The following is a 26,190-nucleotide window of genomic DNA, read 5'->3' as shown; positions in this document are numbered from 1 at the left end:
GCTGTGGCCCCTACCGTTGCGGAGCACAGGCTCCGGACGCACAGGCTCAGCGGCCATGGCTCACGGGACCAGCCGCTCCGCGGCATGTGGGATCTTCCCTGACCGGGGCACAAACCCATGTCCCCTGCATCGGCAGGCGGACTCTCAACCACTGCGCCACCAGGGGAGCCCCAAGAATTGAGCTCTTTGGGAGCACAGACTATGCCTTACTCATCTCTGTTACCACTGGCTGTCATTGCAATACTCTTTTTTTTTTTTTCCTTTTTTTTTGCGTTATGTGGGCCTCTCACTGTTGTGGCCTCTCCCGTTGCGGAGCACAGGCTCCGGATGCGCAGGCCCAGCGGCCATGGCTCACGGGCCCAGCCGCTCCGCGGCATATGGGATCCTCCCAGACCGGGGCACGAACCCGTATCCCCTGCATCGGCAGGCGGACTCTCAACCACTGCGCCACCAGGGAGGCCCTGTAATACTCATTGAATGGTTGATTTCAAAGGAAGTATAGCCTTTTGATTCATGAACTTCACATTCATCTAGTTGTATCAGAAAAAGTCTAAATAGTTTGCTGATAATTTAGAAAGTTCGAGGTGGGTGGCAGGGAGACAAGGTACAAAACAGAGTTTGAAAGATATACTACTGTTTACATCTAAATGGGTGGAGGAGAAAGATACATATATACACATTCATATTTTTATATACATACAGTATCTCTGGAATAAACACAAGAAACTTATACTACCATTTGCCCTCAAGGAGAACGGTAAGTTGGAGACAAGGATGGATAGGAAAGTTTCACTGTATATCCTTTTGAACTCTTGAATTTGGAATCACTGTGAATGTATTAACTGTGTATTGGTCAGCGTACCCCTGAAGATAGTGTCTAAGTTTGTATGTGGCCCTTAGTCTGGACTAGGTTGGTAAATTAGAGAGAGGCAAATTTAGTTACCTAGGCATATGAATGGTACATTAACCTGAGAAAAACCAATAGTCTCCTGAGTTTTCTGTGAGACTCAAATACTATTTGTGAAAGGCAATAATTACATTAAATGTACTTAACACTCCAATTAAAAGGCAGAGATTATCAGAATGGGTAAAAAAGGCAAGAACCAACTATATGCTTTTTTACAAGAGTTACACCTTAAATACTAAGGTACAGTTAGGCTTAAAAATAAAGCGATAGAAAAAGATGTACCATACAAAGAGGAAGCATAAGAAGGCTAGAATGGGGCCTCCCTGGTGGCGCAGTGGTTAAGAGTCCGCCTGCCGATGCAGGGGATACGGGTTCGTGCCCCGGTCTGGGAGGATTCCATATGCCGCGGAGCGGCTGGGCCCGTGAGCCTTGGCCGCTGGGCCTGCGCGTCCGGAGCCTGTGCTCCACAACGGGAGAGGCCACAACAGTGAGAGGCCCGCATACCGCAAAAAGAAAAAAAAAAAAAAAAAAAGAAGGCTAGAATGACCGTTAATATCTGTTAAAATAGACATAAAGACACAGTATTCCCAAACAAAAAGAGGGACATTTCATAATGATACAGGGATCTATAAACTAAACAGAAAGACATAACTGTTGCAAATGCATATGTACGTAATTACAAAGCCTAAAAGTACAGAAAGCAAACACTGAAAGATTTTAAAAGATAAACATACAATTCCAGAAACATTTTTTTTCAAGTGCATGCGCTACATTCACCAAAATAGACCAGATGCTTGAACTCTTCCAAGAGTCAGTGCCATAGGGGGAAAAAAGAGGTGGGGGGAAATGTTCTAGATATAAGAGACATAACAAACCAATGCAGTTGGAATCTAGGCGGGATCTGGTTCAAAAAAGAAAGATTATAATGGGCACTTGGGATAATTGCAGAAAGTTAATATGGACCATATATTAAAATGACATTAAAGAATTACTGCTCATTTTCTAAGGTATGATGGCACTAGTGTGGTTAGGTAGGCAAATGTCTTTATCTTAGGAGATGAGTGAAGTATTTGGGGATGAAGTGTCTGCAATTTACATTTTTATGGCCCAGGGGAGGGGAAAATATATATACACATGCACAGAGATGAAGCAAAAATAGCAAAATGTTATCAGTTGTTGAATCTAGTTGGAGAGTATATGGGTAATCACTTTACTGTTCTTTCAACTATTCTGTATGTTTGAAATTTCTTAATTAAAAGCTGGTGGAGGGCTTCCCTGGTGGCGCAGTGGTTGAGAGTCCGCCTGCCGATGCAGGGAACACGGTTTCGTGCCCCGGTTCGGGAAGATCCCACATGCCGCGGAGCGGCTGGGCCCGTGAGCCATGGCCGCTGAGCTTGCGCATCCAGAGCCTGTGCTCCGCAACACGAGGGGCCACAACAGTGAGAGGCCCGCGTACCGCAAAAAAAAAAAAAAAAAAAAAGCTGGTGGAAATTTTTGAAAATTAAGTATCAGGAAATATTTGGGCAAAACTGGTCTTTTTTTGTTTTGGTTTTTTGGCCGCGCAGCTTGAGGGATCTTAGTTCTCCGACCAGGGATTGAACCTGGGCCCCCTGCAATGGAGGTATGGAGTCTTAACCACTGGACCGCCAGGGAAGTCCCAATAAAACTTTTTATAATGAAAATTCAAATATATGCAAAAGTAAAGAGAATAGAACCTCTTATAACCACCATCCAGCATTAACAGTTTTCAACACATGACCTGTCTGGTTTTATTCATTTCTCACCCACTCTGCTGTTCCCCCTGGTTACCTTGGAGACAAATCCAAATGTCATATTATTTCATTCATACATATTTCAAGGCCTCTCCTTAAAAGATAGACTCTGTCTAAAAATCATAAGATGATACCATATCACTTCTAAGTCAATGAATGATGCCTTAATATAATCAATCAAGTATCAAGTCAGTTTTCAGGTTTCCTTGACTGTCTCATAAGGGTTTGATATTTTTAAACAGTTGATTTGTTTAATCAGGTCCCAAATAAGGTCTACATATTACATTTGGTCCATGTGTCACTTAAGTTTTTTTGGGTTTTTTGATCCATAGGTTTCTTCTCTGCCCTCCTTTTTTTCCCCTTGCAATTTGTTTGTTATAGAAATCAGGTCATTTATCCTACAGACCTTCTCACCTTCTGGTTTTTGGGGACTGTACTCCCAGCATGTTCCTCTGTCTCCTGTACAAGTACCAGTCGTCAGATCTGGAGGCCTGAGTATATAATGCTCAGGTACTTCCATCATGAGGCACATGGTTTCTGTTTGTCTCTCTTTTTGTGATGTTAGTGGCCATTGACGATCATTGCCTTGGTCCATTATTTTAGGCAAACTTTTTCCGGAAAGGGCTGAACAGCAAATACATTAGGCTTTGCAGGATATACCTCTGTCATAACTGCTCAACTCCAACACTGCAGCCTGAAAATCTCCATTCACCATATGTAAAAAGTAAGCATGACTGTGTTTCAGTAAAACTTTATTTACAAAAACAGGCATGGGTCTGCATGGCCTCTGGGCTGTAGTTTGTGGATTCCTACTTTGTCCTATTATATACAATAGTTTTAGAAAACAAATATTAGTATTAATACAAACAATAAGATTACTAAAAACAGTTTAAGATTTCTTTATCTGTGTTTTTGTCCTTAGGATATATTCTACTCAGACTATTCAGACAAATTACTATGTTAAAGTCCCACGAAGTAATTCCCTTGTGTGGGGTAATGCCACCAACTGGAGAGATAAGATCATTTGTTTCATTTTGTTTTTAGATTTTTAGGAATTTTCTTCCTTCATTTTATTTTATAATTTTGATGTGGTTCCAAAGTCAGATACACAAAACAAAGTGTATTTGGAGAAGTCTAGCTTCTGTTCCGACCCCTCCATACTGTTCCCTGTTCCTGACTGGACCACAAAGGAATCCTGCTGATAGGTAACTATTTTTCAAAATGTCGTGGTGCAGTCCTTCCATTTAAAAATATATAAACAAGGGGTTCCCTGGTGGCACAGTGGTTGAGAGTCTGCCTGCCGATGCAGGGGACACTGGCTCATGCCCCGGTCCAGGAAGATCCCACATGCCGCGGTGTGGCTGGGACCGTGAGCCATGGCCGCTGAGCCTGCGCGTCCAGAGCCTGTGCTCCGCAATGGGAGAGGCCACAACAATGAGAGGTCACCGTACCGCAAAAAAAAAAAAAAAAAAAAATATATATATATATATATAAACAAATACACACACACATACCTTTCTGAAAGAAATGGTGTCACACAATACATACCACTTTATCTCCCTTTCTTTTTTCATGTAACAATATATCCTGGAGATCACTCCACAGTTATATAAAGAAATATTCTGCCTTCCTTTTTACAATTCACAGTCCTCCATTGTGTGGATATGTCAGAGTTTATTGCACCCATTCTCTATTGATAGATATTTGGCTTGTTTCCAGTTGAGTGAAGACAATCTTTTAAACCACAGGTACAACAAAATCAAATGGACAAACAGCTATGCCAACCACCAAAGCTTTAAAATGATATTTATAATTTTTCCAATGTTTTCCAATTTACAGAAGAAGGAAAAGACATGAAATGACCCCAGATTTCAACCGACAGTCACGTGATAAGAAAAATAAATCACAGGACAGATCTAAACTAAGAAAAGCACAGTCACTGGTAAGTATTTCTTACAAAAGATTCCCCAACATAATGTTAAAGATAATTGCTGGATCTCTAATCCTATTCGCAAGATTGAATTTGTTTTTTTTTGTTGTTTGTTTGTTTTAACTTTTTAAATTTAAAATTTATTTATTTATTTTATTTATTTATTTGGCTGTGTCGGGTGTAAGTTGCAACATGCAGGGTCTTTGTTGCGGCCTGCAGCATCTTTCGTTGCAGCGTGTGGGCTCAGAAGTTGCTGCGCATAGGCTTAGTTGCCCTGGGGCACGTGGGATCTTAGCTCCCCAACCAGGGATCGAACCCGCATCCCAGGCATTGGAAGGAGAATTCTTAACCACTGGACCACCAGGGAAGTCCCTGAATTTTTTTTTTTTTTAATCAGAATCATCAAGTGGTGGTTTAAATGCTAGTCTCTGGCACTGACTGACTAGCTGTGTGACCTTGAAGATGCCCTTTATTTTATCTCTCTGAGCCTCTGTTTTCCCACCTGTTTAAAAAAAGAGAGAGAAAAAAGCTTGGATGAACTGATGCGTATGAATCTGCTTTGAAAACTGTACAGTATAAAGGGAGCATTATTATCATTGGTTCTTTCTTCTTCTGTGACTCCTTTGGGGTGGGGGGAGGAGAGCCTATAGAAATTTCTCTATAGAAATTACTTATCTGTAGAGTGAAGGTTCCACTAATCTAAGAAAAAGGCATGATTTCCATAGCTTTCCTACCACCAATGGAACATGATTATAAAACTGCATTTCAAATAACTTCAGAAAAAATGAATTAAGAACTTTTCTTTCCCTAATTAAAAAGTAGCTAATTGACTACCTAATAAAAGTCAGTGATTATGACTAGGGAGCATTATTATTTCATAGCAGACTTTCCCAAATTGTGGTTCTGTACCCCCAGTAGATTCCTTTCAGCACACATGAGAATCTTTGGAGCAAAGTTGAAGGGAATAAGGGTGGAATAAACAGTTTCTATTAGTAGTAAAGATTTAGAAGAAGGCTGCGGATACACACTCAAGGAAAATTAATATAAAATGGGTGTCAATTGGGAGAGGAATAAGTGTGTACTCGTGAATAAATCACTTTTATAGTTCTCCTTTAAAGCTCAGTTACTTTCTGTTTAAATGCATTTTCAAGTGTTATGTTCCAAAAAGAGAGATGAGCTTTTTAAGACAGGGTAGTCTGTATTCTGAGAAGCCAGTTTTGTTGGACTAGATGAGGCTTATCACAGACGTATGTACAGATGCCCAAGGGAATGGGGAAGCTTAAAATAGAGCAGTAAAATTGGCAGTGAAAACCATTAATTGAGAAAAATAACTTTATGAGGCTTATCACCCAAGCCATTCAGGCATGCTTCTGCCTAGTTCCCTGGCCCCTCCTAGGCCAGAAGTAAAAGAGATATCTGGGGGAGAACAGGGAATTTGAAGGAAGATAAAAGTTGGTGATGTATGCTTACAAATTATCAGCACAATCGAAGCTTTCTCTGGCTTAATAAAAACCAAACAAAAATCAAAGGCTAAACAGAAACCTTTCCTCTGGGTTTTTGATGTTTACCATCTGGCACACACTAGCTGGGCTTGCTTAAGTGAAAATAGTCATTATAAATTAACAACTTCAAAAGTTGTGCTAATTAAAGCTGAAAGGGAAGCCAGGGCAAATTAAACAATGATGGAGAACCATTAAGCTATTAATAAGTGAAGTGTACAATTGTATCGATCTACTTGTATTGTTTCTGTAAATATGCTAATTAGAATCACTATTTCTGGGGACTTCCCTGCTGGTCCAGTAGTTAAGGCTCCGCACTAACTCTGCAGGGGGCGCGGATTCGATCCCTGGTCGGGGAACTAAGATCCCACATGCCTCATGGCGAGGCCAAAAAAAAAAAAAGAAAAAAAAGGTTAAAAAAAAAAAAAAGAGAGAATCCCTGTTTCTGCTTAGGAGTTCTGAGGAGCACAAGGCATAATTAAACCCTCCAAAAGTGAGCTAGGATTTTTGACTCTGTAATGATGTCCGCGATAAGCCTGCTGTTTGGACCACAGGCTGCAGGTGGCTAAAGCCCCCTCCCCCCGAGGTGCCAGTTTGCCCCACTGCCCACCACATCCCTCAGAGGAAAAGAACAACCTCCTAGATGAGGCAAGGTGATTATGAAAATGAAGAAGTAGTGGCAGTGGGGTCTGAGAGGAGAGGAAATGGGTATTGAGGAAATTCAATTAGGGGACATAAGAAAAGTAGGGAGTAAATAAAACTCCGACAAGTGCAGCTTGTCTCTTGTAGAGAGAGTGTGGTAGACACAGCCTGGGTGTGATTGCAGTGGAGAAAATCCCGTATTCATTAGATAGAAAATCCTTGCATCATTTAGACAGGTTTATCTAGGAAGATTCAGGAGGAACTTGAAACAGGTGACTAGGCAGACTTAGGGGAACACGTTATAAAGCCAGGATGAGAAGGACAGATCACCAAAGCCCCGGAAGGACCTGAGGCCTGAACACTGGAGTATTCCTTGCCCCTCTAAGTGGCAAAGGGGTATGTGATACTTGGAGAAGTTAAAGCTTTGTGAAATGGTGGGGTTGGGGACTTCCCTGGTGGCACAGTGGTTAAAAATCCGCCTGCCAATGCAGGGGACACGGGTTCCAGCCCTGGTCCGGGAAGATCCCACATGCCGCGGAGCAACTAAGCCCTTGCCCCACAACTACTGAGCTTGCGCTCTAGAGCCCACGAGCCACAACTACTGAAGCCCGTGGGCCTAGAGCCCGTGCTCCGCAACAAGAGAAGCCCCCCACTAGCCACAACTAGAGAAAGCCCATGTGCAGCAATGCAGACCCAACGCAGCCAAAAATAAATAAATAAATGTTTTAAACGGAAGGGTTGGAAAGAAAAAAAAAGCATGCATGTAAAGTACAAAGACTATTCCTTAGGTCATCTCTCCAGGGCGTGGCTGTCAGGCCACTGAGACCTTTTCACTTTTTGCCTGTCATTACTTAGAGCCTTCAAATATGAGAGTTCTCCCCCATATCAGAAACATTCTCAAGGAAACAGTTTCACATCCACGTATATTGCTGTGAGTTGGTGATGTTTTCTATGATCATGAGGTTTGAGTTCTCAAAGCCTGCCCCTCACAAGGGTACCCGATTTCCCTTTTAATTCTACCACTGCCTCATAGCTGCTTCATTGAACCACCTTTTAGTGTGAATCACTGATAGAAGATGGGAATAAAGCCTAGATCCGATCACTAATGCTTTGTCATTTTGAAGCTGGTTTATTAAAATTATATAAGTATCAGGAAATGCCCATTACCATTAGTTATTATAACAAAATTCCATACAGAACAAAGCAATGAAAAAATATAAACACCACAGGACAGCCGGGTACCATCTTAAACTTCAGAGATTTTCCCATCTTGTGAAAAGACGTGAAAAAAAAATTTTTTTAAATCTTAACAGCTGACCCTACGATTCTTCTTTAGGAAGGGGAAGGAGGGAGCTGTCTCCTTGGGGGAAAGCCGCTGAGGGGCTTGTAGGGAGGGATGACACCTCGAGGGCTTGGATGCTGCAGGCACCTGGGCTCCAGAGGAGGAACGCCTGCCGAGGCTGGAGATTAGAGGAAGACCTGGTTGCTTCTGCTCCTGCAAGGGGAGTGGAGGGGGAGCAGAGAGAGGGGAGGAGAGAGGTAAGACCAGGAAAGAGAAGCCAGCCTGATGGAGAGAAGCTGAGACAGGGAAGGGGAGAGGGGCCAGGTTAGTGCTGGATAGTAACCCATCCATTCCCATCAAATTTATTCCCTATTACTGGGATGTAAACCCCGCCTTCCATCTCTCTAGTAAATTCTACTCAATTTACACATGGAAGCAAGGTCTCAAAGGTCTAGAAACCGGGGACTTTCCTGGTCGTCTAGTGGTTAGGACTCCACACTTCCACTGCCGGGGGGACGGGTTCGATATCCCTGGTCGGGGAACTAGGATTCCGCATGCCGTGTGGCACGGCCATAAGAAAAGGGGGGGGGGGGCAAGAATGGAAACGGGAAGAAGTTAGGAGAGTTGCTGGCAGCTCAGACCAGCATGTTACTGGTGGTACTGGTGAGGAATGACCATATTCTGCATTGTGGTAGATTGGCTGTGGCCTGTGAAGAAAAGAGAAATAAAGGATGACTTCACTTTCTAATATTAGAAAGAAAAAAATGAAGCCTAGAAACCTAGAAAGCCCTTCAGGACAATTCACAAAAACCAAGGGGGTGAGCTTTGGTCTTCCCAGGGCCTGGAATTGGGACCCCAGAGACCCCCAGCTGATAGCTTGTTTCTCATCTGTTTTTGTTTTTATTTTTATTTTTTCTACCAAGTTAAGTATAAAAACAACTACCTTTTTGTCTCACACTCAACCTTTTCTTGGAGGTTAGAAGTCCTCACTTTCTAGGTTCTGATCTGGCCAAGAATTTCAAAAAGCTTGCTATTCACAGCATTCAGCTAAATACAAGTAACAAAAGCTTCTAATTGCCGGCTTACTGTTAATTGCTTTAGATAAGACCGTATCTTTTCCTGAGCTTTGCTAGCTCCAGCCTCTGCAGTTACCTTCTTGACCTCTTTCCAGGATAACTTGATTCTTAGTGTCTGGATAGTTTTGGGGGGTTTTTTAGGCATATTTTACAAAACATTTAATTCACCCATTTCAAGTGTGCAATTCAATAATTTTTAGTGAAATTAGCAAGTTGTGTATCCATCAACATAAATCAGTTTTTTTTTGTTTTTTTTTTGCCGTATGCGGGCCTCTTACTGTTGTGGCCTCTCCCGTTGCAGAGCACAGGCTCCGGACGCGCAGGCTCAGCGGCCATGGCTCACGGGCCCAGCCGCTCCGCGGCATGTGGGATCTTCCCGGACCGGGGCACAAACCCGTGTCCCCTGCATCGGCAGGCGGACCCTCAGCCACTGCGCCACCAGGGAAGCCCTAAATCAGTTTTAAAACATTTCAATTTAAAACTCCAATAAGATCCCTTATGCCTATTTACTCTTTTTTTTAAAACATATTTATTGGTGTATAATTGCTTTACAATGCTGTGTTAGTTTCTGCTGTATAACAAAGTGAATCAGCTATATGTATACATATATCCCCATATCCCCTCCCTCTTGCATCTTCCTCCCACCCTCCCTATCCCACCCCTCTAGGTGGTCACAAAGCCCCGAGCTGATCTCCCTGTGCTATGCAGCTGCTTCCCACTAGCTATCTATTTTACATTTGGTAGTGTATATATGTCCATGCCACTCTCTCACTTCATCCCAGCTTACCCTTCCCCCTCCCTGTTCCTCAAGTCCATTCTCTACGTCTGCGTCTTTACTCCTATCCTGCCCCTAGGTTCATCAGAACCACTTTTTTTTTTTTTTTTAGATTCCATATATATGTGTTAGCATATGGTATTTGTTTTTCTCTTTCTGACTTACTTCACTCTGTATGACAGACTCTAGGTCCATCCACCTCACTACAAATAACTCAATTTTGTTTCTTTTTATGGCTGTAATGATGGAGTAATATTCCATTGTATATATGTGCCACATCTTCTTTATCCATTCACCTGTCGATGGACACTTAGGTTGCTTCCATGTCCTGGCTATTGTAAATAGTGCTGCAATGAACATTGTGGTACGTGACTCTTTTTGAATTATGGTTTTCTCAGGGTATATGCCCAGTAGTGGGATTGCTGTGTCATATGATAGTTCTATTTTTAGTTTTTTAAGGGACCTCCATACTGTTCTCCATAGTGGCTGTATCAATTTACATTCCCACCAACAGTGCAAGAGGGTTCCCTTTTCTCCACACCCTCTCCAGCATTTATTGTTTGTAGATTTTTTGATGATGGTCATTCTGACCAGTGTGAGGTGATACATCATTGTAGTTTTGATGTATATTTCTCTAATCACATAATGATTAGTGATGTTGAGCATCCTTTCATGTGTTTGTTGGCAGTCTATATATCTTCTTTGGAGAAATGTCTGTTTAGGTCTTCTGTCCATTTTTGGATTGGGTTGTTTGTTTTTTTGATATTGAACTGCATGAGCTGTTTGTATATTTTGGAGATCAATCCTTTGTCCATTGCTTCGTTTGCAAATATTTTCTCCCATTCTGAAGGTTGTCTTTTCGTCTTGTTTATGGTTTCCTTTGCTGTGGAAAAGCTTTTAAGTTTCATTAGGTCCCATTTGTTTATTTTTATTTTCATTTCCATTTCTCTGGGAGGTGGGTCAAAAAGGATCTTGTTGTGATTTTTGTCATAGAGTGTTCTGCCTGTGTTTTCCTCTAAGAGTTTTATAGTGTCTGGCCTTACATTTAGGTCTTTAATCCGTTTTGAGTTTATTTTTGTATATGGTGTTAGGGAGTGTTCTAGTTTCATTCTTTTACATGTAGCTGTCCAGTTTTCCCAGCACCACTTATTGAACAGGCTGTCTTTTCTCCACTGTATATTCTTGCCTCCTTTATCAAAGATAAGGTGACCATATGTGCGTGGGTTTATCTCTGTTCTTTCTATCCTGTTCCATTGATCTATATTTCTATTTTTGTGCCAGTACCATACTGTCTTTTTTTTTTTTTTTTTTTTTTTTTTTTTTTTTTTTTTTGCGGTATGCGGGCCTCTCACTGTTGTGGCCTCCCCCGTTGCGGAGCACAGGCTCCGGACGCGCAGGCTCAGCGGCCATGGCTCACGGGCCCAGCCGCTCCGCGGCATATGGGATCCTCCCAGACCGGGGCACGAACCCGTATCCCCTGCATCGGCAGGCGGACTCTCAACCACTTGCGCCACCAGGGAGGCCCCATACTGTCTTGATTACTGTAGTTTTGTAGTATAGTCTGAAGTCAGGGAGCCTGGTTCCTCCAGCTCAATTTTTCTTTCTCAAGATTGTTTTGGCTCTTCGGAGTCTTTTGTGTTTCCATACAAATTGTGAAATTTTTCTAGTTCTGTGAAAAATGCCATTGGTCGTTTGATAGGGATTGCATTGAATCTGTCGATTGCTTTGGGTAGTATAGTCATTTTCACAATGTTGATTCTTCCAATCCAAGAACATGGTATATCTCTCCATCTGTTTGTGTCATCTTTAATTTCTTTCAACAGTGTCTTACAGTTTTCTGCATACAGGTCTTTTGTCTCCTTAGGTAGGTTTATTCCTAGGTATTTTATGCTTTTTGTTGCAGTGGTAAATGGGAGTGTTTCCTTAATTTCTCTTTCAGATTTTTCATCATTAGTGTATAGGAATTCAAGAGATTTCTGTGCATTAATTTTGTATCCTGCTACTTTACGAAATTCATTGATTAGCTCTAGTAGTTTTCTGGTAGCATCTTTAGGATTCTCTATGTATAGTATCATGTCATCTGCAAACAGTGACAGTTTTACTTCTTCTTTTCCGATTTGGATTTCTTTTATTTCTTTTTCTTCTCTGATGACTGTGGCTAAAACTTCCAAAACTATGTTGAATAATAGCGGTGAGAGTGGGCAACCTTGTCTTGTTCCTGATCTTGGAGGAAATGGTTTCAGTTTTTCACCATTGAGAACAATGTTGGCTGTGGGTTTGATATATATGGCCTTTATCATGTTGAGGTAGGTTCCCTCTATGCCTACTTTCTGGAGAGTTTTTTTAATCATAAATGGGTGTTGAATTTTGTGGAAAGCTTTTTCTGCATCTACTGAGATTATCATATGGTTTTTATCCTGCATTTTGTTAATATGGTGTATCACATTGATTGCTTTGCATATAGTGAAGAATCTTTACATTCCTGGGATAAACCCCACTTGATCATGGTGTATGATCCTTAATGCTTTGTTAAGCTTTCTCACTTTTTCATCCCTGTCTGGGTCAAAAGAGGAGAAAAAAGGGATATTTTCTAAAGTGATTCCTGGTTCATGTCATAGAAAGAATAATGGTTTAAGAATCAGGACACGCAGGTTTCTAGCCTCAGCTCTGCTGTTAACTAGCAGTCACTCAAGCTATTTGAGTTTTCATTTCCCCGTTTATAAGTTTGAATTACATCTTTAAAGTCCATTCCAGGCTAAAGCCTGGATTTGTGGACCCCCATAGTTTCCTACCACATTTACTCTCTGCTCTCTCCTTATACCAAAAAAGAAGCCAGTATATTCATGAATTCTGATTATAAACCAATAAAAACTGGTTTCTGCCTCCCATCTTTCTCTTTGAACTTTAGAAAACTTAATTAATTACAACAGAAGAATTTACAAAACACAGTTTATGCAGTGGCTTCCTTGCAGGCAATCTTTAATAGATTCCTTTCAAATTCTGACAAAACCCCCAGGTATTCGTTTTATAACGTCTGTTTGGTTTGGATGTGCAGAGGTAAAAATATCTAAAGGAGAGATTTTTATTTAGTTAGTTCAGTGAAATTCCTGAGAATTCCATTTGGAAGGAAGAATAAGAAAGAGTATGGGCTTTGCGGTCTGAGAGATCTGGGCTTTTTTACTTAACAGCGCAACTTTGGATAAGTTACTTAACCTCTCTGAGCCTCAGTTTCTTCGTCTATAAAATGGGAATAATGATACCTCCCTTGCAGGACTATGGTGAGGACTAAATGCCGCCAGGTATATATTAAGTACTCAATACATGTTCGTGTTCTCCCCCATTAAATACCATCTTATTTTTCACTTTGCTGAACAAGAGCACAGGCTAGGGACTGAAACAGCCTAGGTTCAGTGCCTGATCTCACAGTCTCAGCAGCTCAGTGATTTGGGCCAAATTGTTAGCAATCTCGGAGGCTCTGTTTCCTCATCTGTAGAATAGAGTTAGTAACAACAGTGCTCAGCTCAAAGCAAGCGTTCAGTAACTAGCAGAAGCTGTCAGAGTCGCACCAAATCATCATGGAGACAACAGGGACCAGTGAGAGTGCTGATGGTGACCAGCTGCTGAGACGCTGATGAGCGGTCAGCCACGTGGCCAGGAGGAGGCTCCAACGTGTGGAATAAGCTTTGTTTCTCGCTTTTACCTTTACTTTCCCCACTTTTCTTTGTCTTCTTTCTCAGTTTCCCCTGTGTAAAAAATAGTTGCAGCCAGAGCTATAAGAAAATGTAAACCCTATATTTTCTTTTCCTGCCTGGCCTCCATAACATCTTCTGCCTGCTCATTATGCCTCATCGGTGTGGGGTTGTTTTTCTGTTTTGTGTTTTGCTTTTTTGTTTAGCTGTGCCCGGTCTTAGTTGTGGCACGCGGGATCTTTAGTTACGGCATGCAGGCTCTAGTTCCCTGACCAGGGATCGAACCCGGGCCCTCTGCATTGGGAGTGCAGAGTCTTAACCACTGGACCACCCGGGAAGTCCCCAGTGTTGGGTTTTTGATTCCACGCTCCCAGATGGAATAGTGTGTTAAACTCAGTGCCGTGAATTCTGTCTTGTGCGCCCTCGCTGCCTACTAACTACAATATGGGTTTTTGTTAATTTCGGATACCTACAAGACCAAAAGTCCTAATTGCTAAGAATCCTGGGGGCAAAATTAACTCTCAGGAAGGGCCACTGCTTAGCGTCTTTGCATCTCTCCTTTGCCTCTGAAGGAGCATAGTTTACATGTTCTGTCTTGTAGCCTCTTGTTTGATCATGCTACCCATAATAAATTACCCTGGCATTTCCAACAGGAGTGATTCTACCTGCTTCTCTTGCCCTGGGGCCAAATGGCTGCTTGTTTTTACTGAAGAGTTAATCACAAAGTATTTGACAAAAATGGGCTTCTCTTGAGGATCTACCAGAAAAGAAGAACCATGTTTATGAGTTATGTGATATTTTTAGTTATATACATATTAGTTATGATGGGTATTTTAATCACTGTTATTACTGGGGTTTAAAATATATGTGTATATGTAGTATATAGGTATGTGCACGTGTAAAACATTTTGTAATGCGGTATTTTACCACAAACTACAGTAGAAGCCAATATTCTAAGACATGGATGTTTTGAAATATGAATTCATGATCCTTACTAACAAACAACCATTGGAATGTTTTGGAACACATCCCTACTTTATGCCACCTACTTGGGAGGCTGAATGGTGCCATCACATAATCTTGGATTTATTTTATTTATTTTATTTATTTTTTAATTTTTTGGCCACGCTGTGCAGCCTGTGGGATCTTAGTTCTCCCACCAGCGATCGAACCCGCGCCCTCTGCAGTGGAAGCATGGAGTCTTAACCACTGGCCCACCAGGGAAGTCCCACAAAATCTTGGATTTAAATTTCAAAACCCTGGCTAGAATTTTCTGCCTAGGCTTCCTCCACAGCTGACAGTTTCACCCCGAGTTAAAGACAAACCAAGAAGAAAGATAGGCCTGTGGCTTCTTTAAAGCTGTGTTGATTATTTCTCCCTCACACCTTCCTCTATTTCTCATAGAAGCAGAGTAAGCTAGGAGGAAAAGAGAGCACCCTCTTCGTCAGTGTCACCTGGAGGGGTGATCAGACCGTCTGCGCAGCCTTCTGGGCTCGTAGGCAGACAGAGGACAGCAGGGGTCCAGGAAGCAGTTCCATCCTGGGGGTGAAGCATCCACTCAGCTGAAGCCAGGATGAGCAGTCACCCCGCTTAGACTCTCCTCCTGGAAGGAAACCCTTCTGGGTGGGGGTCCCTCCCCAGACATCTTCATCCCCACCAGTGGCCGTTACTTGTCACTCAGCTCCCAGCCTACGCTTAGGCAATTTACAGGGGGTGATTTGAAGTTGTGTTTATATGACTAAAATGAAAAACTCCTGATTTTATGACTTTCAAACACAATAATCTATATTTACATACAGTATTAGCACATCACCCCTGAACTGGGAGTCATCATAAAGTGTTGAGGATAGATTTTTTTTAAGTCCTTATTGAATTTGTTACAATATTGCTTCTGCTTTATGTTTTGGTTTTTTGGCCGCGAGGCATGTGGGATCTTAATTCCCCGACCAAGGATCGAACTTGCGCCCCCTGCAGTGGAAGTGCAGAGTCTTAACCACTGGACCGCCAGAGAAGTCCCTCTTTAGCTTATTTTACCGCATCACAGGCTTGGGAAGATTAAATGAAGTAATATAATGCCCAGCAGCCAGATATTTGCAATTATTATTGTTGGTGGTGATGGTGTTTCTAGAAGAGTGATCGGCACCCTGCAGGGCTATCATTGTTGCGATTCTATTTCTCTGTTTCCATATCCACCTACAGTACTCCTTTACGTGATCTATTCTCTTAAGTGATCCATGGGTTTATCGAAGGGTGTTGTGTGTATCAGTGATCATTTGCAAATGTCTGCAAATAACATAAATGGAGAACAAAAAACAATTCAACTGGGGAGTGACAGACACAGGTGTATAGTGTACACACTGGTACGCAAATTGTTCCCTGTAACAGCCCTTCTTGGGCCTTAGCCTCCTGAGGAGTCCCCCTCTTTCTGGGGTCACTCAGCCTCAGTAGCCTGTTGCCTTTCTCACTCCCTTGTCTGTGCCCAATAAAATGACATCCAGCCGGAAGACAGGAATTTTCTCTCCCTGCTTCAAATTTCCCCTGCCAGGTGGTTTCAGCCATTGCCCTGAAATGAAAGAGAAGGAGAAGTCATTCATATATGTATTCATTTATCCAACAAGTATCTTACAGCCACTGGAGAGAGCTCGAGGGATATGTGACCCTAACAAGACCCAGTCGTGCCCTCATGCCCTCGAGGGACTTAGGCTGAGGGGGAGGCTCCAGCCGCGTAGGGATGACTCCTGGGTATCTGGGTTGGGCGATTGTGTAAAGGTTCATGCCATCTCCTACTGAGACTGGACATGCTTGTTGTGAAGTACCTGTGGGACGACAAGTAGGCACATTGAGAAGGAGCTGAATGTATGAGCCGAGACTTGGCGGGGAGAGCAGGGCGAGAGATATTAATCCAGCAGTTGAAGATTTAGGCACTGATTGCCCAGGAAGTGGGCTAAGAAAAGAACCCCAGAGAGTTCTGATGTGTGAAGCATGGCCTTCCATGCATCTTCTCCCATGGCCTTCCATTTAAACACGTGACAGCAACATGGAGAGAAACTATTGTGTAAATATCTCTAGAAAAAGAACAGTAAGTTCAACTGATGAAAAAACTACATTTAAATTACCCGATTCTGTCTGTCTTTGTAGGAGCAGGTTGAGGAAAGGAATACTCTATGTGAAGATGCTCCGGTACTGGGATTACTGGTAGATTGCATGGCTGTCGACACCCTTAGCCCATCAGAAAACAGGCGACGGCAGACAGACCTGCGCATATGTAAAGACAATATATATCAGGGACTTCCCTGGCGGTCCAGTGGTTAAGACTCCACACTTCCACTGCAGGGGGCGCAGGTTCAATCCCTGGTCAGGGAACTAAGATCCTGCATGCTGTGTGGCACAGCCAAAAAAAAAAATTTATATCAGCATCGCTTCTAAGAGCAAAAGATTGTGAACAGCTCAAATAGCTATAAATTTGGCTCATCTATAAATGGACTATAATACAACCCTTGAAAGATTGAGGAAGTTCTTTTTTTTTTAAGTTCCTTTATGCTTCTTTCTTTTTTAAATTTTATTTATTTATTTGGTTGCGTCGGGTCTTAGTTGTGGCAGGTGGGTTCCTTAGTTGCAGCTTGCGGGCTTCTTAGTTGCAGCACGCGGGCTCCATAGTTGTGACAGGCAGATTCCTTGGTTGTGGCTCCAGGGCTCCTTAGTTGCAGCTCTCCAGCTCCTTAGTTGAGGCACACAGGCTCTTTAGTCGTGGCATACGAACTCTTAGCTGCGGCATGCATGTGGGATCTAGTTCCCTGACCAGGGATCGAACCCGGGCCCCCTACGTTGGGATTGTGAAGTCTTATCCACTGTGCCACCAGGGGAGTCCCCAAGGAAGTTCTTTAAGTACTGTTCATACACGTGGACACACACACACACACACATGCACACACACACGCATACTCTCATATATATAGTGAACACAAAGTGATGGTATTCTACCAATTGTATGAAAAAGGAGAGGGGGAGAATATATTTGCATTTCATGTGTATATTTGCTTGCAATGTATAAAATATCTCTGGAAGGATACACAGGAAAAAGAAATCATCTTGGTTGCCCTTGAGCAAGGGAACTGGAGGGCTGGGAGGTGAGTGGGGGAGATTTTTTTCACTGTCCCTTTTTGTATCTTTCCAATACTGAACTATGTAGAAAAGTAACCTGTTCAAAAATAAACAATTATTTTAAAAAAGAGAGAAAAGGGAAAAAAGTCAGTGGAGCTGTAGGCAAAAGCTCTTAAAAGAAGAATCCCATGTAGGATAGAAGTGTAGTAAAATATGTCTTGCCTGGTCTCCAAGTGCTCAGAAGTGAAAGTTCTTGAAGCTAAGATAGTCCTTGTTAAGTCTCTGCACTGAAGAAATGGACTTTTCTGGGGGAAGGACCGAGACGGAGTTTCACAGCAAGGCAGCAGCCAAAGATGAGTAGGAAGTAAAAGGTTTGATGAGCCCCAGTGTAAAGGAAAACCCTAGTCTTTCCCTCCTGTTGTAGGAAGAAACCTCAGCCCCATCTGTCTCCTAAGTGCTTCTTTTACTTCTCACACAAAACACACATTTCTGGCACTTCTGGTCACCAAGTGTGTGGGCGTTTTCCCCACACCAAGCAGTTCTCTGCAACACCAGCTGGTTGGCCTGCAATTTAACTCAATTCTGGCACCATCTACCTGGAGGCGGCGTCAGAACCCACAGGATAAGGGCCCAGTCCCACAAGACTGCTCTCCGCCCTCCTCCCCCGCACTTCAGTCACCAGTGTCACCTGTGCTTCTGACCAAGCAGCTATAGATCCGAGGTTCCAACGACCCCCTCCTTGGGTTTGATTAATTCGCTAGAGCGGCTCACAGAACTCAGGGAAACACGTTTGCCAGTTTATTAAAGGATGTGATAAAGGACACAGATGAACTGCCAGATGAAGAGACACAGAGGGTGAGGTCTGGGAGGGTCCCAAGCACGGGAGCCTCTGTCCCCGTGAAGTTGGGGTGTGTCATCCTCCCGGTGTGGATGTGTTACCCAAAAAACTGGATTTGCCTTTGGGTGGGTGTCAAGCCAAGAAACATGGCCAAACCAAAGAATGGGAGAAGGAAGGAATTATTATCTGCAGCAAGGAAGGAGAGGGACTTCCCTGGTGGTCCAGTGGTTAGGACTCCATGCTTTCACTGCCGAGGGCCCAGGTTCAATCCCTGGTCAAGGAACTAAGATCTCACAGCGCAGCCAAAAGAAAGGGGAACACCAGGGATCTTTCCCAAGCTGTGCCTCCCTGAATAGCAAAATTGGGGAAGTTTGAAACTAAGGATACATGCATATTCATGAAGGGTCTTAAGCAGTGGAAAAGTCAGTGTAGAATTGGGGCAAAGGTTGACAGAGTGCAGGCTTCAATTGATTGGAGTCACGGTCAGAAAAGATCAACATCATCATTCCATCCTCTACCTGGGTGGCGGCCTTACTTTCTGCCCCCAGAGATATGTATGTACTCAACGATATGTATCAGATTGTTATGTATCTCTTTTTTTTAAACATCTTTATTGGAGTATAATTGCTTTACAATGGTTAGTTTCTGCTTTATAACAAAGTGAATCAGCTATACACATACATATATCCCCATATCTCCTCCCTCTTGTATCTCCCTCCCACCCTCCCTATCCCACCCCTCTAGGTGGTCACACAGCACCGAGCTGATCTCCCTGTGCTATGCGGCTGCTTCCCACTAGCTATTTTACATTTGGTAGTGGATATATGTCCATGCCACTCTCTCACTTCGTCCCAGCTTACAACCTTCCCCCTCTCTGTGTCCTCAAGTCCATTCTCTACATCTACGTATATCTCTTGAGGAGAATCTAGGACTCTTTTATCACAGAACCGTTGTTTCTTGACTGCTTTTTCTTTGTTCCTGCATTCTTTTGTTCCCTTAAGATCATTCATTTCTGAGACCTGTTCAAGGCCAAGCATTGTGGCCAGGCTTAGATCACAAAATGGCTTAGGTCAAAATGGGTTCTCTTGTGTCAAGAAAGCCATGCCTGGTTCTCTTTTCTCCGGGGACCCCCTACCCTTTCTGCTTATAATACCCAATGTTAGTGTAAAAGAAATTTCCAGTTATTTTAACCAGATCATCAGATGCTCTGGACCAGGACCCAAGACTGTCAGATTTGTACCCTTTTATATAACTTCCCCATATTTTGCTCTTAGATCTTGTCTTTTCTTTTGTAATGATGCACATAAAAGTCTTAAAATGAAAAGGGTCTGCAAACTTGTTTTCAGGGACAGCAAGGAAGCCTGTATAGTCAGGCCACTCAAGATGTCTGTTCTCTTGCTCTCCATAAGTCCTCTGCCCAACCAGGGCCTGCGTCACCTATATCTGACGCATGTGACTGACCTTCCTATGTACTTGCCTCCGCCCCAGCTAGTGGTTGTTCTTATCAAAGGGGTGGTGAGGGGCGTGCCCCTCTGCTGGTTTCCCTGGTAACCAATGAGCCCACCTGACGTCATTTCCCCTATAACTGGTAATCTCCGCCCCCCCCGCCCCCGCCCTGGGAGCAAAGACTGCCGCCATGTCCTGTCTGACGCCTGCTGCAAATGGGGGGACCTTGCTTCAGACATGTAAGCTCCCCCATCCATTAAACCATGGATGTCTCTGTTGTTGACTTCGGGCTCTTTCTTCAGTCTTGAACCTGGGCAAGTGCAGGGCCCATAGGCCTGTGGGGTGCAGCCCAGCAGGTGGCCATAATGAGACCATCTTCAGGAACCCATCTAGGAGGGATGAGAAACCCACAGTCTGGGTAGGTGGTGGCGGTTACCAGGAGGAGAGGAGGGGGGCGGGGGAGTCCCTGGGACCTGCCAGGGTGGAAGAGGAAAGCTTAAGGAGAGCCTGCCGGGGCCTGTGAATCTCCCTGGGGGACTTAGGAGAAAGGGTTCCTCAAATACAGTGATAAATTATGCTTTGCACTGTAATAGGATTAAATTTGAAACTGTTACAGATGAGGTGTTACTAGCCCATTCTTGTATCACAGAAAGCTAGCCTTTTTCTCCATTCAACAGGTATTATTTTATTTTCATTGTTCCTAAAATGATACGAAGGAAGGCTTCTGTTTGTTCTCTTACCTTAGGCTGATCTTAGAACAACACAAAAATGCTGACTAGGGCTTCCCAGGTGGCGCGGTGGTTGAGGGTCCGCCTGCCGATGCAGGGGACACGGGTTCGTGCCCCGGTCCGGGAAGATCCTGCATGCCGCGGAGCGGCCTGGCCCGTGAGCCATGGCCGCTGAGCCTGCGCGTCCGGAGCCTGTGCTCCGCAATGGGAGAGGCCACAGCAGTGAGAGGCCCGCGTACCGCAAAAAAAAAAAAAAAAAAAAAAAAAAAAAAAAAATGCTGACTGTACACTGATCTTGAAACAGCACTGAAAACTTCAAACATGGGGAGATGATTTACTCCCACTCCTTCCCCCTTTCCTCCTGGATTCGAACAACTGGCTATGTTTAACCCCACTTTTGCCTACTCTTTCCCAGCAAAGTCACCAGCAAACATGGATGGACCTACTAAAGGCAGGACTGTAGATTCAATAGGGTGTGGGATTCCAGCTTTGTTCTCAGGGAACTGACAGTCTCATCAGGAGACAAATAATTATTGGGGGTCTTCCCTGGTGGCGCAGTGGTTGAGAGTCCGCCTGCTGATGCAGGGGACGCAGGTTCATGCCCTAGTCCTGGAAGATCCCACATGCCGCGGAGCGGCTGGGCCCGTGAGCTATGGCCGCTGAGCCTGCGCATTCGGAGCCTGTGCTCCGCAACGGGAGAGACCACAACAGTGAGAGGCCCGCATACCGCAAAAAAAAAAAAAAAATATATATATTATTATTGGGTTGGCGAAAAAGTTCGCTCAGGTTATCTATGTTACAGAAGAACCCGAGCGAACTTTTTGGCCAACCCAGTACATTCAGAAACAGGTACTGACGCCCGAGAGCATACGTTCAGTGCTAAGTTAGGGGTCTGGGTAATAATGGCTTCAGGAATGCAGCTGAGGCAGAAATCCCTGAGGGTCAATACACTGAAGCTTCTAGGAGAAGGGGGGCCTCCAAGGACAGATTTAGAGAAGGAGTAAAGAGAGCACCTGAGGCAGGTGGAGGGTGTGGGCGAGACCAGCCCGTGTGGCACATCTCTGGAGGAAGAGGGACCTGGTTCGCTGGAGACGGCAGTCACGGCGGAAGCAATTTCTGATTCGATGAAAGTCTAAAGTAGGATTTCCCCCAGATTAATAGAAACCCTGCGCGTTGCAAACATAGCCGTCAGAGCATTAGAGGGGTGTAATGGAGGATCTGACTGCTGGGACTTGGCAGCTGAATGTGGAGTCGGGGAGGGGGACAGTGTTTGAGGAAGTTCAGCATCTGTACATCTACCAGCCCTCCTGTGTCGTTCTGCACACAGCCGGGGCCAAGATACGGGTGAGCGTACATCCCTCCTGTTCCCTGCAAGCTCAGCTCGTATTATGTCTTTCTCTTGTTCTCTCCATTCTTTCCTCTTTCTGCCCACGGCCAGATGTCGAGGAGAAATCCTTTCTCGCTGTGAGTTTTGGTTGGGGTGTCAACCTGTGACATTTGCCTTTTGCGTGCATGCCCAGGTTAGTAGGGTGGATAAACGATGGGAACTCTACCGATACCCACCTGGTCTAAGAATCACAAGTCTCCAGACCCAGCTCTAATGCCTTTTAGCTCCATGAACTTGAGCTGGCACTTAAACTACCTGTTCTTCGGTTTCCTTTATTTGTAAAACGGAGTTGTTGATACCTCCCTACCTACCTCGCAGAATTTTCTTGAGATTCAAATGAAATATAGTTGTAAGAGCACTTTGGAGACTAAGGAACTTATTATTAGTAACTCAAGGTGACGATGGCGGGGACCGGGGGAAGGTGGTGAAGTTGGGAAACTCAATACATCCCATCCAGCCCGGTGATTTTATAAAATCGTTTTTTATCATTTAAATAATTTTAACTATATAGCTTTTTTGGATGTTTTAACGACTCTCACTCTAGTGGTATCTTTTTCCTCCCTAGATATCCCTAAGGGAAGAACCCAGCACCCCCCTACACATTCCAGCTCATCTTGCTTGGCTTCCACATCGACCAGTGGGGCTCCCAGCCACTGAAGCAGCAACAACTCTCATGCAGCATCTCCAGAGACACTCTGGGCTTCAATCATTACCCCCAGGCCTTCCAGCCAAAGTTGATTTAAAAATGTGAAAGGATTTTTCTAGAAATGACAGGCTGCTCTACATGGAGAGTTGGATGTTACTTGGCTCCTTTATTAGAAACAGTTTAGGTACCTTATTGTGAAAGTGAGTCCTACAGTATTTCGGTAAAAGGTATTCATGGCACAGATGTTGACGTATTTACAAACTGAGATAGAAATGTGATGATAGATACCATGGGGTTGATAAAGGGACATACGATAGCACCGTTGGTGAGACTGGGTGTGTGGGGCAGGGTCCCAGAAGGATACGGCCAGCACATTCCCAAGGCTACTTGAGCAGTTTAATGATGGGAGTGTTTTTTCTAGGGCTGCCGTGACAAACTACTGCTATCTGAGTCCACTCAGGCTGCTATAACAAAAATACCATTGACGAGTGGCTTATAAACCACAGACGTTTATTTTCTTACAGTTCTGGAGGCTGGGAAGTCCAAGATCAAGGTGTGGGCAGGGTTGGTTTCTTCTGAAGCCTCTCTCCTTGGCTTGCAGATGGCTGTCTTCTCCGGTGTCCTCACGTGGTCTTTCTTCTGCATGTGTCTGTGTCCTAATCTCCTCTTATTTTAAGGACACAAGTCCGATTGGATTAGGGCCCACCCATATGACTTTGTTTAACCTTAATTACCTCTTTGAAGATACTCTCTCCAAAGACAGTCACATTCTGAGGTCTCGGGGTGGGGGGGGGGAGGGGAGGGGGTTAGGACTTCAACATAGGAATTGGTGTGGGGAGGTTACAGTTCAGCCCTTAACCCACACTGTGGGCGGGGTTAAGAGAATCAAGACGAGATGGTGAAGCCCCTGGAAACTAGCAACAGCAGAAGCCTTTATCATCCTTTGGCCTGAAGAAGCAAAAGAGAAAGGCGTGCTATTCCTGGAACCCAGTGAGAGCTGTAGCCACGGGAGAGGGGCTGCCCAGCCTATGGTATATGGTGGAGGAACGCAGCCATCATGGAGACCAGGGCCTAGCAGGGAGGGAGGGAGAAGACCCAGCCCTCTCTCTCGCCACTCTTCACACTCCAACAGCACTTCCCTTTGGTCAAACCCACCTGGAAGCCAGAGAACAGAGAAGCCTGGGGGATGCAGCTCGTAGGTGTCAGCCTTTGAGCCAGGGAACAGGCTGACAGGTGTGGCCAGGAGTGGGCGGGGAGGGGTAGGATTTGAGTGGGACGATGAAGAATCACCAGCACGGTGGTGGAAACGTAGACATTTCCAAAGGAGGAATTATGATGCATATTCAGGCAACGTAAATGGGCTTTAAAGAGTTACTGGAAAACAGAAAATGCTACTTAACTGCAAAAATATTAGTCAGACATTCTAAACTAAACCACCTGCTCATGTAACCATTTCCAGGTCCCAAAAGTGATCATTCTAGGATACTTATTTGTGTAAATAAAGCAGAATGGTAGAAAAACAAATATGTTTGTCAATCTTGTCCTGTTGAACACTTATGTTCTTACTTTATATACTGTAATATAGGTATTTTCAAATGGTTCAAAATGGTGACCTGGCAGAATGGCCCAAGATACAGTGGTTTGGCTGCCCAAATGATCGGTGGAGGACAAAACATGACCAACTTACAATTGATTGGTTTGCATCACCCAGGATGAAGCTAATATGTGGCTCTGAGGCAGAGAAGAAAGAAGACACACCCAGAATGAGACCTTGTGTTCTTCCCATGGGCAAAGCAGATGGCTGTCAGTTAGGGTTTCCTCTTCCTGGGGTCTGAGCCCTCATGGTCAGCCCCCAGGAGCCAGGGGCAGCTGTGTAAGCTGGGGTGGGAGGACCTGCAGCTCCAGGATTCTGCCCCACTTTGTCCCAGTGAACTCCTGTGCATATGTCAGAAACCAGTCATGTTGGAGGCCTATGTTTGAATGGGCCAGTCTGGAGTAAGTCCCCAGCCCTTTCTGGAATAAACCAGGATATCCTAGGGCAAGGACATAATCCAGAGAAAGAAGGGCTCGTCCAGTACAAGTGGCCCCATCTTGTCTTAAGCTGTATTGGGTTATCTATTCCTGTGAAACAAACCAACCCCAAACTTGGTTGCTTACAGCTGTCTGTTATTCTCCTTTTGAATCTGCAGTTTGGGAGGGGCCTGGAGGAGAGCTTGTCTCTGATCCACACGGCATCTTCCCCCCCAGCAGAGGGCTGGAAGGTCCACTTCCAAGATAGTGCAGGAACATGGCTGGAAAGTTGGTCCTGGCCGTCCACTGGGCACTCAACGGGGCTGAGGGTTGGGGGCCTCTGTTCCTCTCCACGTGGGCTGGGATTCTCATCGCATGGGGGGTGGCTTCTAAGGACAAAAGTCCCAACAGAGCCAGGTGGAAACTGAATCACATTTTTATCCTAGCCTTGCGTTGGGCTGCACCCCACAGGCCTGCAAGGCCTGCACTTGCCAACTTCAAGACTGAAGAAAGAGTCCAAAGTCAACAACAGAGACATCAGCGGTTTAATGGATGGGGGAGCTTACACATCTGGACCAAGGTCCTGGAGCAACACCTCACCTTGTGTTGTGGACGGCAGGCAGGATGTGGCGGCAGTCTTCGCTCGGGGTGGACGGGGGGTGGGGAAGTGGAGATGACCAGTTATAGGAGAATTGACGTCAGGTGGGCTCATCGGTTTCCAGGGAAACTAGCAGAGGGGCACGCCTCTCACCACCTCTTTAATAAGAACAATCATCAGCTGGGGGAGAGGCAAGTAAGTAGGAAGGTCGGTCATGTGTGTAAGACAGGGGTCCCCAACCCCCGGGCTCCAGACCAGTACCAGTCCGCCACCTGTTAGGAACCGGGCCGCACAGCAGGAGGTGAGTGGCTAGCTAGCAAAGCTTCACCTGCCGCTTCCCATTGCTCCCCATCCCTCGCGTTACTGCCTGCACCGTCCCGCCCCCTCCAATCCGTGGAAAAATTGTATTCCGTGAAACTGGTCCCTGGTGCCAGAAAAGTTGGGGGCCGCCGGTGTGAGATATAGGTGAAGCAGGCACTGGTTGGGCAGGGGATGTACAGAGAGCAAGAGAACAGCCATATTGAGTGGCCTGACTGTACACCTTGGAAGTCTCCAAGTCACTCCATCATCCCCTGGTGATCACGAGGCTTGTCCAATTTCCAGCAGAGGGGTTGTAGACGGAGGAGAGTTGAAAGGTTCTGGAAGAACATGTGGGGTGGGAAATATTATTATGGCTGTTTCGGAGTAGAAACCAAATCTCTGCCTCAGGATGGTACCTGTGTGACCCGTACCCATCATTGGTCACAGCATAGTTATGTGAACTAGGTACATCCCCTGTGTTGTTAGTCTGCTTGGGATGCCATATAAAATACTATAGACTGGGTGGCTTAAACAACAGAAATTTATTTTCTCACAGCTCTGGAG

At 44.6% G+C, this 26,190-nt stretch overlaps 1 protein-coding gene and 1 non-coding gene across 3 annotated transcripts in view; one reads left to right on the top strand and one right to left on the bottom strand.

The window, feature by feature from the left end:
- FBXO16 (F-box protein 16) overlaps positions 1-24,193 on the top strand; it is a 54,924-nt gene extending 30,731 nt beyond the window's left edge. For both annotated transcript variants that reach the window (XM_060101431.1, XM_060101430.1), the window contains 2 exons: positions 4,519-4,621; positions 22,638-24,193. In XM_060101431.1, the coding sequence (XP_059957414.1) occupies positions 4,519-4,621; positions 22,638-22,823 (289 nt within the window). In that variant the 3' untranslated portion in view covers positions 22,824-24,193. The remainder of the gene's footprint in view (positions 1-4,518; positions 4,622-22,637) is intronic.
- On the bottom strand, positions 13,837-13,909 carry TRNAG-CCC (transfer RNA glycine (anticodon CCC)). Its single transcript has one exon. It is a non-coding gene; the product is annotated as a tRNA-Gly (tRNA).
- Positions 24,194-26,190: the final 1,997 nt, after the last annotated feature.

This window comes from Mesoplodon densirostris, chromosome 6 (assembly GCF_025265405.1).
Source record: "Mesoplodon densirostris isolate mMesDen1 chromosome 6, mMesDen1 primary haplotype, whole genome shotgun sequence".
Classification (NCBI taxonomy): Eukaryota; Metazoa; Chordata; class Mammalia; order Artiodactyla; family Ziphiidae; genus Mesoplodon; species Mesoplodon densirostris.
Note: the sequence above shows the minus strand (reverse complement) of the source record. Positions and strands in the feature narration are given on the sequence as shown.